Here is a 13,916-nt window from a genome sequence, read left to right as displayed (position 1 = left end):
CCCAAGGGTCCTGTGGAGGCAAAACAGAGTTTGGGGTTCTCGAGACCTGGCTCGATTTGTGAAGTCACAGGCTGTTAAACGATGTGGAGCCTGAGGCAGTGCAGTGAAGATGGACCGTTCGCAGCCGGGTGTGTCCGGTGACCTGGGCCGTGGTTATGGCTAGTCTTTTTCTTTTGGGGAAAAGGTGGGTGTGCAAGTGGAGAGGGCCTCACGCCTTCTGGGTTGAGGAGGAGCTCAGAGGCGCACCCTGGCTTCCAGCCTCACTCCTCACGAGGCCCCATTGGCTGCCGTGGCCCCTGTCCTCGCAGCCGCCTCTGGGTTCTCCCACCCGGTGCTGTGCATGCAGAGAATCTCATTTTGTGTAGCATGGGTGGGATTTTCTGGGCATTGAACTATTTTTTTACAAGTATACACTTCAGTTTTTTTTTAGCATTTTTTGTTCTTTTTTATTTGATTTTTTCGAGACAGAGGCTCGCTCTGTCACCCAGGCTGGAGTGCAATTGTGTGATCTCGACTTACTGCAGTCTCCACCTCCCGGATTCAAGCAGTTCTCCTGCCTCAGCCTCCCGAGTAGCTGGGATTACAGGCATGCCCCACCACCACACCCGGTTAATCTGCCCCCAACCCCCTGAGACGGAGTCTTGCTCTGTTGCACAGGCTGGGGTGCAGTGGCACGATCTTGCGATCTTGGCTCACTGCAATCTCCGCCTCCTGGGTTCAAGCAGTTCTCCTGCCTCAGCCTCCTGAATAGCTGGGATTACAGGCATGCGCCACCATGCCCAGCTGAGTTTTGTATTTTTAGTAGCGACGGGGTTTCACCGTCTTGGCCAGGCTGGTCTTGAACTCCTGACCTCAGGTGATCCGCCCACCTCAGCCTCCAAAAGTGCTGGGATTACAGGCATGAGCCACTGCATCCAGCCAAATTGTTGTATTTTTAGAGGTGGAGGTTTTGCCATGTTGGCCAGGCTGGTCTCGAACTCCTGGCCTCAGTCGATCTACTTGGCTCGGCCTCCCACAGTGCTGGGATTCCAGGTATGAGCCCCCGTGCCCGGCCAGTTTTTTGTAGTTTTATACACCTCGATCTAATTCAGGACATTTTCTTCAACCCAGAAGAAGTGTTGCCCCCGTCAGCAGTCACTCCCTAGCCGTCCCCCAGCCCCCGGGCCCCCGAACACACTCGTGTCCGGGCCTGTCCCTCTTGGCACGTGAGGGCATTCCCTGTGTGGGCGGAGTGTGCCGTCTTCATCGTGCCCAGTTGATGGGCCCCGGCTTGACTCCCCATTTTGGCGATTGTGAATCATTCTGCTGTGAGCGCTGGGTCCAGGTTTCTGTGTGGATGTAGGTTTGTTCTTTGGCCCGTGTGGGAGTGGAGCTACTGGGTTCTGCGGTCATTATTGACCTTTGTTGGACTTGGAGTGTGGTGCGGGGAAGTGCGGGGGGGTGGTGGCCGGTGGGTGCGGTCTCGTGAGCGCCCCCACGCGACTGCTGACATTTGTCCGTGCTACTCAGAAAACAGCCACTTTCCCTGTTGAGGGTGGGCCGTGGGTTGTTTGGGTGGTGCCCAGTACCCCCTCCCCACAGGCAGACCCCAGGACTCCCGCCTCCCGACCTCCCTGCCTCAGGCCCGCTGCCTCATTCACACACAAGCACTGCCCACCCTCGCTGCGCCACCTGCCCGGGATCCCGCTGCAGTTCCCCCACTGCCCTCTTCCCATCCTGGACTGGACGGTGACCCCGGCGGCCTCCCCCAGCCAGCTGCAGCCCTCCACACTCACTGTTTCCAACTGGGTTCTGGGTCTCGCCCCTGACACGAGATTTTCTCTCTGCAGAGGAGCACCCCCAGTCCCGTGCTGCAGCCCCGCGACCCCTCGTCCACACTTGAAAAGCAGATTGGTGCTAATGCCCACGGTGCTGGGAGCAGAAGCCTTGCCCTGGCCCCAGCAGGTAACACCCCTCCTGTGCCCTACCTTCAGGACTTTGCTGCTGCTGCTCTTCAGGCAGGAGGGCCGGGGTGCTGGGAACGCAACACGGCTTCCTGGGGTGATCATGGGGGCTGCTGCCCCGAACCACCAGGCCTCGTTACTGACACCCTTTCCTGCATCCCACCAGCTGGGATACAGATCGGGCTCAGCTGCAGCCACCGCGGCCTAGTGCCTGCGTCTCCCAACACTGACGCTTTGTGCTTGGGTGTATTAATTCAGCCCGTGAGGTCGGCCCCAGCGCTGTCAGGGGCTCCTCTACTCACAGCCTGACTCAGGATCAGCTCCACACACAGCAGTGCCCAGTGGCACACGATCGTGGGCCTCCATGCTAGTAGCAGCGTGGTTTCTGGTTTCTTCAGAAGCCTGACTAGACTGCTGTTAGCCCAGTTTCTGCAAAGAGCCAGAGAGGACGCTGCTTTGGCTTTTGTCAACACTGCAGGCCTGTCTGTTGTGGAAGCCGCAGAGATAGCATGTCAGGGAGCATGGCTGTGTGCCAGTAAAACTTTACTTACAACAACGAAGGGCGCCAGACCCCCAGGCTGGTTTGCTGGCCCCGTGTTGACACGCGGTGTGATGTGGCCACTACCTCTTTAGGAGTAAAAAGTGAAATGGCCGGGCGCGGTGGCTCACTCCTGTAATCCCAGCACTCTGGGAGGCCAAGGAGGGTGGATCACCTGAGGACAGCAGTTCGAGACCAGCCTGGCCAACATGGTGAAACCCCGTCTCTACTAAAAGTACAAAAATTAGCCAGGCGTGGTAGCGGGTTTCTGTAATCCCAGCCACTCGGGAGGCTGAGGCACGAGAATCGCTTGATCCTGGGAGGTGGAGGTTGCAGTGAGCTGAGATCGCGCCACGGCACTCCAGCCTGAGCAAAAAGAGTAAAACTCCATCTCAAAAACAAAACAGCAACAAAACAAGTGAAGAGCCGCCATTGAGATAGGAGGCTCTAGGGAGGCTGGGCAGGCTTCACAGTTGGCCACGTGAGGGCCCCGGAGAGGCCGCCGAAGGCTGGGCAGCTCTGCCCTCACACGGTTGGGTTGTGCCCTTGGGATGAGGTCTGCTCTGCAAGAGGCAGTGACAGTTTCGGGAGGTTTTCAACTGGGTGGCAAACAGCCAACTCCAGAAGCGCCTCACCACGCCCCTGCACTGAGGCCTCATTGACAGAAGCAGGGAGGCTGCCCTTTGTCCTTGGGTGGTTGTGGAAGTGCACCACTCATTGTGGGCCGGGAAGCGCAGCCGCAGCCTCCAGGGCGGCCATAGCTTGGAGCGTTCAAGCTGAGTTGTCCTCTGAGAACAGGTGGGAGGGAGGCGACTCTGCCTTGGGCTTTCCTCATGGTGTCTCTGAGATCACGGGGCCAGAGGGCAACTTACTCAGAGGAAGCCCAGCTCAGCGGGGAGCCCGCACCAGGAGGCTTCTTGGGAGGCAGCATCTCAGCTGGGACCTGCAGGGCACAGGCAGCCCAGATGGCGGGAGGAGGCACAGGGTCAGTCCTGAGCCCTGAGCTTGCCCACAGAGCCTTCTGGTTCCACCCCAGAGGGGCCGTTTTCAGACTCCAGCCCTGCTCCCCACTTCCCTAACTCTCCTGGAGCCCACAGAACTCCTGGAGGGTGGTGCTCCCACAGCCTGGCTTTCTCTTTGGCGCAGTGGGGCCCAGCATCCGCCCCTGTGGACTGAGCCTGTCCTGTGTTCCCTGACACCCCCATGTCCTTCCTGGCAGGCTTCTCCTACGCTGGCTCTGTGGCCATCAGCGGGGCCTTGGCGGGCAGCCCGGCCTCTCTCACACCTGGAGCTGAGCCGGCCACCTTGGATGAGTCCTCCAGCTCTGGGAGCCTTTTTGCCACTGTGGGGTCCCGCAGCTCCACACCACAGCACCCCTTGCTGCTGGCACAGCCCCGGAACTCGCTCCCGGCCTCTCCCGCCCACCAGCTCTCCTCCAGCCCCCGGCTTGGTGGGGCTGCCCAGGGCCCGCTCACCGAGGCCAGCAAGGGGGACTTGCCCTCAGATTCCGGTTTCTCAGATCCTGAGAGTGAGGCCAAGAGGAGGATCGTGTTTACCATCGCCACTGGTGCGGGCAGTGCCAAACAGTCGCCCTCCAGCAAGCATAGCCCCCTGACCGCCAGCGCCCGTGGGGACTGCGTGCCGAGCCACGGGCAGGACAGCCGCAAGCGCGGGCGGCGGAAGCGAGCGTCGACGGGGACACCCAGCTTGAGCACAGGCGTGTCCCCCAAGCGCCGAGCCCTGCCGTCTGTCGCTGGCCTTTTCACACAACCTTCAGGGTCTCCCCTCAACCTCAACTCCATGGTAAGGATGGGGACCGGCGGGGCTGGGGAGCACAGCCTGTGAAAGAAAGACCAGAGGGAAGTGGGGGCTATGACTGAATCTGGCCGTTGTCCACCATCTGCGGCCTGGCAGCCTGGGAGGAAGCGGCCGACAGCTGCCTGCAAGCTTCTTTATCCTTGGCTGTGGGGCCTTGGTGGGGGTGGGCACATGAGGAGGGTGTGTGGGGGGCTCTGGGATTGTGGGGTCGTGTGTGAGGACCGGGAGGAACCAGGATGGGGGCTGCACTGGCCACTGGGCAGGGCGTCAGTTTCCTCAGGAAACCCTGGGGTGCAGACAGGAGCCTCCTGGGGCTGTGGGGCTCTCTTGCCTTGGGGTCCCAGGTCTGTGGTGTGTGCATCCACTGTGTCTGTCTGCCCTCAGGTCAGTAACATCAACCAGCCCCTGGAGATTACAGCCATCTCGTCCCCCGAGACCTCCCTGAAGAGCTCCCCTGTGCCCTACCAAGACCACGACCAGCCCCCCGTGCTCAAGAAGGAGCGGCCTCTGAGCCAGACCAATGGGGCACACTACTCCCCGCTCACCTCGGACGAGGAGCCAGGCTCTGAGGACGAGCCCAGCAGCGCCCGGCGAGTCCAGGGGCCTGGAGGGGGGCAGGGCCTGGCAGCAGGGGCAGGAGGTGCCTGCTCACCGTGTGCATGTGTGGGTGGGGAGGACTGGCAGGCTCTGAGGGGGTGCCCTGGACGGGAGGGAGGCATCTGTTTAGTGAAGGGCCTCCCCGCAGGTCCTGGGCCCTGTTCCGGGCAGGGCTGGCCTCCCGGGCCATTTGGGAGGGGGGACACGAGCAGGGCCACCAGTTAGAAGAGTCAGGCCAAGGAGGAGGAGCTGAGTGCAGCAGGAGGGAAGTTTCAGCAGTGACGCGTGTGGGGGTCTCATCCACACGTCTCGCCTGGTGTATTACAGTAGCTTTATTAGATAAAATTCACATATTATATTCTCCATTTAAAGTGTGCAACATTACCACTGCCTAAATCCAGAACCTTCCATCATGTTCTGAGAAAATCTCATCCCGTTGGAACACTCACTCCCCATCCCCCCCAGAGCCCTTGGCACCCACCCCCACCCTACTTCCTGTCTTCATGAATCTGAGGGCTCTGTGGACCTCCTAGGAGCGGAATCACACAGGATGTGTCCTTTTGTGTCTGGCATCTCTCAGCAGGATGTCCTCAAGGTGCATCTTCAGCCCCTTTCGTGGCTGGGTGGCGCTCTGCCATCCGTCCGCTCATTGCACTGGACTTGCAGTTGTAAGCAGCGCTGCTGTGGCCACGGGCGTGCATGTTTGTGTTCGGAAGCGAGTTTCCCATTTCCTGGTGCCTGGGCAGAGGTGCTGGGTGGCCCAGCCCCCTGTGCGCTCCAGCAGCTGCACCATTCCACCCTGCCACCACAGGTGCACGAGGGTCTGAGGTCCCCACATCGGCACGACGCTGAATTTCTTGTTTTGATTCTACCCATCCGAGTCGTTGTGAAATGACATAACGTCGTAGGGTTTTTTGCTTTTTTTTTTTTTTTTTTTTGAGACACAGAGTCTTGATCTGTCGCCCAGGCTGGAGTGCAGTGGCGCAATCTTGGCTCACTGCAACCTCCGCTTCCTGGGTTCAAGTGATTCTCCTGCCTCAGCCTCCTGAGTAGCTGCAGCCACAGGCACACGCTACCACCGTGCCTAGTTCGTTTTTTTGTTTTATAGAGACAGGGTTTTGCCATGTTGCCCAGGCTGGTCTCAAACTCCTGGCCTCAAGCATTCCACCTCCGTCTGCCTCCCAGCATGCTGGGATTATAGCGTGCGGCATCATAGCCAGCCCTAAGTGTGCTTTTGGTGGCGTTCTAAGTTAGTTCATTTTGCTCCTTTCCCACAGGTACATGCACGTGTCACATAAAAAACATCCTAGCACTTGGGTACTCTTTTTGCATTGGGATTGCTCAGCTTAGTAGTTTCCAGGATCTTTGGGAATTCGTGTGTCCTTGGTGTGTTCTTGGGACACTGGATCAAAGCGACCCCATGCAGTGTGTGGTTGGGTGTGGCTTCATGTGCTGACCTGCAATGCTGTGGCATTGTTTGCCACCGGAGGCACCAAGGTCTAAGGGGGGCAGGGAGATGGAGGTAGGGAGAGAGCTGTGTCTGGGATTCTCACACTTCTGTGTGCTGGGAAATTGCTTCTCCCATTCAGCTGCTGTACCTCATCTCTTGGCTCCTCGTCCCAGCAGAGGCCCTGGAGCCCCTGCCAGGACAGTGCCTTTGTGGCGCAACGGGGGTGGATCCCAGGGCCCAGCCGCTCAGTCGAGGCCTGGCCCAGGGTGGCTGCACAGATCCCATCTGGGCCCGGTGCTTCTTGCTCACTGCCTTCCAAGCTCCCGGGGCTGTTGGCTTTCAGTATGGGTGTCGTTCTTAGCATACAATTGGGTTTCAAGCATTAATGACCTTTTTTTCTTAACAGAATTGAGAGAAAAATTGCAACAATCTCCTTAGAAAGCAAATCTCCCCCGAAAACCTTGGAAAATGGTGAGTAACAAGTGTTTTGGGGCGTGGCCAGGCCTGTCCATGCGGCTGTGGTGCCTGGTCAGTTCTGCTGGCCCACTGGCTGGCCCGCTGCGTAGTGTCCTGCGTGGGTGCCAACAACTGGGGCGCTGGGCTTCCAGAACTGCCTCTGGGAGGCCCAGGGCCTCCGCACATGCGCTGTGCTCTCGCAGTGGGTGGCTGACCTGCGGGGATCGCCACCTTGGGTACCATTTCCTTTGCACCCTGGCCTTCCCCCCGGAGTGGGGCCTGCTTTCATGCCCCGCCCTGCCTGCGTCCTCGGTGAAGTCCCTGACCTGCTCTGGGGCAGCCCTACCTTACCTCCCAGAGGCCTGCTGGCCTCAGCATTTTCCCCAGAGCTAAGGGAGAGCTCATCCTACATAGCCTTCTCTGAGATCCGCTTCAGCTGCCTCGATCCTGTCCTCTGCCTTCCTGACCTGTCCAGTCCCATTCCCTGCCATGTCATCCCGTGCTGTGCCCCTCCTGTCCCATCCCATCTTGTCTCCTCCCATCCCTTTCCCTTCTGTCCTGTTCCTTCCTGTTCTTTTTGGTATCTTGAGCGTCTGTGGCCAGCCCTGCCTGCTGAGTTGCCTGTGCCGTGGCAGCAGCCCTAGTCAGCCTCATGGGTAGCCCAGGCAGGTGCTCTGGGCTCACGACCTCTGCCTTTCCTCTGTGCCAGGTGGTGGTTTGGCGGGAAGGAAGCCCACGCCCGCGAGCGAGCCAGTCAACAGCAGCAAGTGGAAGTCGACTTTCTCGCCCATCTCAGACATCGGCCTGGCCAAGTCTGCAGACAGCCCGCTGCAGGCCAGCTCTGCCCTCAGCCAGAACTCCCTGTTCACGTTCCGGCCTGCCCTGGAGGAGCCCCCTGCCGATGCCAAGCTGGCCACCCACCCCAGGAAAGGCTTTCCCAGCTCTCTGTCGGGGGCTGACGGACTCAGCCCGAGCACCAACCCTGCCAACGGCTGCACCTTTGGCGGGGGCCTGGCCGCGGACCTGAGTTTACACAGCTTCAGCGATGGTGCTTCTCTTCCCCACAAGGGCCCCGAGGCGGCCAGCCTGAGCTCCCCGCTGAGCTTCCCCTCGCAGCGCGGCAAGGAGGCCTCGGACGCCAACCCTTTCCTGAGCAAGAGGCAGCTGGACGGCCTGGCTGGGCTGAAGGGCGAGGGCAGCCGCAGCAAGGAGGCAGGGGAGGGCGGCCTGCAGCTGTGCGGGCCCACGGACAAGACCCCGCTGCTGACCAGCAAGGCCGCCAAGGCCCGAGACCGCGAGCTCGACCTCAAGAATGGCCACAACCTCTTCATCTCCGCTGCGGCCGTGCCTCCCGGAAGCCTCCTCAGCGGCCCCGGCCTGGCCCCGGTGGCGTCCTCCACAGGTGGCGCGGCATCCTCCACCCAGACGCACCGGCCCTTCTTGGGCCCCTTCCCGCCGGGACCGCAGTTTGCGCTTGGCCCCATGTCCCTGCAGGCCAACCTCGGCTCCGTGGCCGGCTCCTCCGTGCTGCAGTCGCTGTTCAGCTCTGTGCCGGCCGCCGCAGGCCTGGTGCACGTGTCATCCGCTGCCACCAGACTGACCAACTCGCACGCCATGGGCAGCTTTTCCGGGGTGGCAGGCAGCACAGTTGGAGGTAGGCAGGTCCGCTGCCCCCGCGCCCCCGCCGGCGGCCCCTTCCTTTGCAGGTTTCCTTCCACACTCTCTGGCGCCAGGAGCTGAGCTGCAGGTCCCCTCGTGCTGGCTGGTCCCCACCGTCCCAGCACGGTCGCGAACCCCAGTCCTGTGGGGAGAGGGCTCACGCTGAGTCCATGTGTCTTGGGTTCTCTGGTTGTAACCGCGTCCCTCTTGTTTTCAGAAGGCCACGGCGCGCAGGGCCACCAGAGCATTACTTTCTCCCGTGGAGGTCACCTGCTAAGTGTGGCCGCCCGGGCTCTGGAAGGCTCTGGGAGCTGGTGTTGGGTAAGAGCGAGTCCCCGCAGTTCCTGCCCAGACAGGGCGGAGAGGAGCCGCCGGGGGAGCGGCCTGGCCTTGGGGCTGCTGCGGGGCGGGCGGCCGGAGGGCGGGCCACCGGAGCCTGGCCGAGCCGCTGTTTGCGCTTGGTGCCCGCACGCGCCCGGCGCCGCCGTTTCGCTTCCCTTTTTGTGAGCCTGCGGCTGCTTCTCTGCGCTTGCCTGGATGCTGCCGCCTGTTGAAGCTGCGTTTTTCTCTCCTGTTTGCAGGTGTCTTTAACCACGCGGTGCCTTCCGCCTCTGCTCATCCGTTTGGAGCCCGTGTCGGCCGCGGGGCTGCATGTGGCAGCGCCACGCTGGGCCCGAGCCCGCTGCAGGCGGCGGCCTCTTCCTTTCAGGCCCCGGCCTCGGTTGAGACCCGGCCGCCCCCTCCGCCTCCGCCTCCGCCTCCCCCGCTGCCCCCGCCTGCGCACCTGGGCCGGCCCCCCGCGGGGCCGCCCGTCCTCCACGCCCCGCCTCCACCTAACGCCGCCTTGCCTCCTCCCCCAACGCTGCTGGCCTCTAACCCTGAGCCCGCGCTTCTGCAGAGCCTCGCGTCCCTCCCGCCTAACCAAGCTTTCTTGCCCCCCACCTCTGCTGCCTCTCTGCCGCCTGCTAACGCCTCTTTGTCTATCAAGCTCACCTCCCTCCCGCACAAGGGCGCCCGCCCCTCCTTCACGGTGCACCACCAGCCCCTGCCCCGGCTGGCCCTGGCCCAGGCTGCGCCCGGGATCCCGCAGGCCAGCGCCACGGGGCCGTCCGCGGTGTGGGTGTCCCTCGGCATGCCGCCTCCCTATGCCGCGCACCTTTCGGGGGTTAAGCCGCGATAAAGACCTTGCTTAGCTAGCAGTGCGTATTGTGTAAGGTAAGGCCAGAGCCCCGCGCGGTGGCTCACTCCAGACACTGAACTGTCCTTCCTTTGGCAGAGAAGATGGCCACAGGGCTTGGCAGAAGTCCCGGGGGTCCTGAGAAGGGAAAAGGGAGAGAGCCAGGGAGACCAGGGAGATGGTCGCGCGAGAGGGACTGCAGGACGGGCACCAGCCGTGGAGTGGCCTGAGTGTGTTGGGTTCCAGCTGCCCGCAGCTGGGTCCCTGTGGTGATGCCGCAGGACTGAGGCCAGCCCTGGGGGCAGCTGTGCCAGCCCCTGTGGGTGAGGCTCACGGGGTGCCGGGCCAGGGGGCTGGGGGCTCTAGCTCCTAGAGCGGCCTCCAGGGCTCCATCTGCACCAGGTGTAGGTCACTCATGACAGGTGGCATGGCTTGGTGCTGTTCTCCAGGCGCCCAGCGTGTAGCAGGCACGGTGCTGGCTGCAGAGGTCCTGGGGAGCCAGGGTGGCTAGATGGATGCCTCTGGTTGGGGCCGTCTGGCTAGTGGCCTCGGATACCCCTCATAGGGAGCCAGTGAGGCCCCTGGTGCCCCACCTGCCTGGGGGCTGATGGGTTCCTGGCGGGGTCGAGAGGCAAGCTCTGTGCCCTGTGTGTTGGGGCTCCCTTGCTAGACATGGCTGATGGCGGCCACACTGCTCTGTGGTTGTGGCCCACAGCCAGGGGGCTTTCAGCCGCTCCGATGTCAGCACCGCGTTGGGCAGGTTAGTGTAGATAGTGTCCACCTTTGAGACCAGGAGGAAGTTGGAGGCAGGAGTGATTTTGATGACGCGAGGCCTTGAGGGAATGTCCTGTGCACTCCTCCCCTGGGAGTCTGTGGAGACGGTGGCCGCTGACCCGAGGGCCACGTGGTGTGCCCGGCAGCGCAGTGCGAAGGTGCCCTCTGCTCGTCCCTGGCCTTCTGCCTCGGCGGGGAGCCCTGGGACGAAGGCCTTCCTGGGCGAGTCCAAAGCCCGCCGGGCAAGGAGAGGAGGACTGGGAGCCGGGACCCAAGGCGGAGGCCGTGGCCGGGGCTGGTCGGCCAGGCGGGTCGGTGCGGGCACCTGCGGGCTGAACAAGCTATGCTGGGTCTCATAGGAGATGAGCTGCAGGTAGGGTGGCTTTAGCTGAACTCGGCTGTGTGTCTCCTTTGGAGGAGTGCCGGAGCTTGGCCTGCGTGTCCAGGTGTCAGGCTCCCTGGGTCTGCCACGGGGCACGCCCATCATCTGTTGTGGTTAGAGGGAGCTGGCACCATGCCTGTCATGGTGCTGGCCCCAGGTGGCCTGCGTGCTCGTGGGAGGCCTCGGACCCCAGCCTGGGTGAGTGTTGGGCTCCCCCAGGCGCGATGGTAACCTCAGGTGGTCGCTCTTCCCACTGTGCCCTTCTGCAGGTAACTAGGATTTCTACCTCAACCGCGAGACCTATGCAAGGACGGTGTGGACCAACTCGTGCCCGTGGCATGGTGCCCACCGGCCTGCCGGGCTCCCACCCCTGGATGGCAGAGGCGAGGATGGACGGGAGCTCCACTGTGAATCGGCGGCGCACGCCGCAGGAGGCTGGGACTGGTCCAGTTTGTACTGTCGATAGTTTTAGATAAAGTATTTATCATTTTTTAAAAAGTATAAACAATTCTGACTTATTTTATTCCATCTAAGTGGTAAAAGGCAACCTATTGAGAAATATAAATATCTATATATGAGAGATCTATATAAAGACACGTGTCTGCAGGGCAGGCCCGCCAGCGGATTCGCCGACAGCCTGCCCCGGTGCTATCTCGTCCCCAGGCCCGCGCCTGCCTCCACCCGCTTGGTGCTGACTAGACGCTGACAACGCCGAACCCCGTTCTCAGAAATGCCGCCCGGCCAGCTCCCCCGACGCACTGCTCCCGTACCAAAGGCAGGCCCGTCGCCACCACATTCCTCGGAGGCCCCGGCCGCGGCCTGAGCCCCTTCCTGAGCCCCTGGCGCCTGCCCTGAGCTCTTCACCTTTACCCTGGCACTGTGAACCCTTAGACTGTTCACCCTCCGGGGCTTGGGTCGCGCCCTTGCACGAGAATGGGTCTGCGCGGTGGCGTAGCTGGCCGCGTGCTGTGCGATGGTGCTGTGAGGACGGCGCAGGCACGTTTAACAAGTGCATTTACTTTTGTATTTCTCGGCTGTCCATGGCTCGCAGCGTGCCCCGCGATGTGGGGCAGGCCTGTTGTGGGTCCGTTGGTGTTTCTGTACAGGAGAGTCACACTAATGAGTGGCAGTATTTTATAGAGATGTGATGAGAATTTATAAATTTCATAGATTTGACAGCTTTTATTTTTAGATGGTATAATGCACAGTGAAGAGGGAAAAAAAGCGAGGGGAAAAACCTTATTTATTCAAACAGTGCACAAAGTGGCCCCAGGGTTGGCCCCCACCCCATACCCCTCAGTTGCAGCCCCCAGCAGCCCAGACAGAGCTGCCGGCGCCCCTGCCTGCCCCACATCCCCTTTCTGTCAGGGTCACGCCTGGCACCCGTCCCTTGAAGCCTGTGGTGGCTCTCCCAGCTGCTGTGGGTGTGCTGGGGCCGGGGTGCCCTGCTGAAGCCTGGCCTCTCTGGCCTTAGGCCCTGGGGTGATGTCGGCCCCCGACTCTGCAGCCTGGGGGGTGCCTGGGACTGGGTGTGGAAGGAGAGGCGCTGAGGCAGGGGTGTGGCAGGCAGGCAGGCAGGCAGGGCCACTCTGGTGCTTCGGGAGCCCTGCAGTCGGCCTGGGTTGTCTGGGGAGTGGTGGCTCTGTGCCCTCCTTGGAGGATGGGATCTGGGAGTCTGAGCTGCCCACACCTGACCCCAGGCTGTGTGGCACTCCCTGAGCCCACCTTCTCAAGTGCTTGCCCCTGTGAGGTGGCACCCCTTCCCCAGGGTGCCACTGATCCACCCTCTAGGTGTCAGCCCTGCGTTCCCGTTCCCAAGGGCAGGATGGACACACATCATGGCCCTGCCACGTTTTCCTACCACGTGGCCTCCAGAGGGAGCCGAGGAGGAAAGGCTTCTGTGGTTGCTAGGTGGGCAAGTCCTGTGTGGGAGGGCCTGGAAGACCCCTGCTTGTGCCTGGTGGGGGGATGCTGCCTCCCCCTGGCCCCCAACAACCTCTCAGACCCCGGTCCCCCAGTATAGTTGAGTTCTGAAGACGGTGCTCCAGACCTGTCCCTTAGGTGGCGCCCAGCGCCTTCCCCGCCCCGCGTTGGTGCTCTCAGCTCGAAGGTGCTGTGCCTCTGCCTGAGCCCGGCCTTCAGGACGGGCAGCCCGCTCCATGTCGCCATGGGCCCGATATGCTGCAGGGTTGATGGCAGAGAAGGCATGGAGTCCCTGGTCTAGAACAAGACACATTCTTTAAACACTGTATCACTTCTGCCTCCCTCTAGGGGACAGTGGCAGTCCGGGTGCCACCGCGGGTCCTGCAGACGGGCCATGCAAAGCTCCTGCCCACGCAGCCCATATCCACACACAGACGACCGTGTGTTCAGGGCGCACACTGGGTCTCGGAGCCACTGGCCCAGGCAGAAGTCTCCTTGAGCCCACTGGGTCACATGCGTGTCACCACACGTGAACTAGTGTGGTGCTGCTTGTGGACACTCTCCTGTTCTGAGCCCTGGACCCGTGTCCCTCTTGGGCACTCCCAGACTGAGGGGGGGTGTATGGCAGGTGGCGGGATGGCTGTGGAGCCTGCTGATCTTGGAGCCTGGTGCTGGCACCTGGTCTGAGTTTCCATGGGCAGCCGGCGGGGACCTGTGCTGCTGCTGCCGACTGTGGGCAGGCGGGCGGCGCCTGGGAGTGGCTCTTGCTCAGGAATCGATAGGAACCCTAATGACTAGGACACCCCCTCCTTGGCCCACGAGGCACACACGGTGACTTATTTAAATGACTTCCCCCTTAATTTATCTGCCCCCAAGACGCGTCAGTCTGTTCAGTGGTCAGCAGGGGACCCCCCCCCCCCCCCCCGCCGCCCCCCCCCCTCGGGGGGCGGCCCCCCCCCCCCCCCCCCCCCCCCCCCCCCCCCCGCCAAAACAACACGCTGCTGGTCTGTGTCAGCCTTTGTAACGCGCGGGAGGCTCTACCGTGTCTTTCTGGTGAACTGTATTTGGATTGCGCGCATTGTCACGGTCCGCCCCCGGGCTGCGGGCGCCCCTCCCTCCGGGCACCCCTGCATTCTGCATCCCCACCTCTAGACGCTGTAATAAACAGACCGTTTTCACTTGGACCTGGTGTGAATGGC

The 13,916-nt window shown here is 62.0% G+C and overlaps 1 protein-coding gene across 4 annotated transcripts in view; it reads left to right on the top strand.

Moving 5' to 3' along the window:
- Positions 1–13,901, top strand: part of DOT1L (DOT1 like histone lysine methyltransferase) — a 76,917-nt gene extending 63,016 nt beyond the window's left edge. For 3 of the 4 annotated variants that reach the window (XM_023183726.1, XM_023183725.1, XM_023183727.2), the window contains 6 exons: positions 1,830–1,944; positions 3,701–4,284; positions 4,684–4,889; positions 6,753–6,817; positions 7,512–8,456; positions 11,064–13,901. In XM_023183726.1, coding sequence (XP_023039494.1) covers positions 1,830–1,944; positions 3,701–4,284; positions 4,684–4,889; positions 6,753–6,817; positions 7,512–8,456; positions 11,064–11,071 — 1,923 coding nt within the window. In that variant the 3' untranslated portion in view covers positions 11,072–13,901. Of the gene's footprint in view, positions 1–1,829; positions 1,945–3,700; positions 4,285–4,683; positions 4,890–6,752; positions 6,818–7,511; positions 8,457–9,042 lie in introns of all 4 variants that reach the window. The other variant, XM_023183728.2, reaches the window with a different exon arrangement.
- Positions 13,902–13,916: the final 15 nt, after the last annotated feature.

This window comes from Piliocolobus tephrosceles, chromosome 21, assembly GCF_002776525.5.
Source record: "Piliocolobus tephrosceles isolate RC106 chromosome 21, ASM277652v3, whole genome shotgun sequence".
Lineage (NCBI taxonomy): Eukaryota > Metazoa > Chordata > Mammalia > Primates > Cercopithecidae > Piliocolobus > Piliocolobus tephrosceles.
The sequence above is the reverse complement of the archived record's forward strand: the minus strand, read 5'-3'. Positions and strand labels throughout refer to the sequence as shown.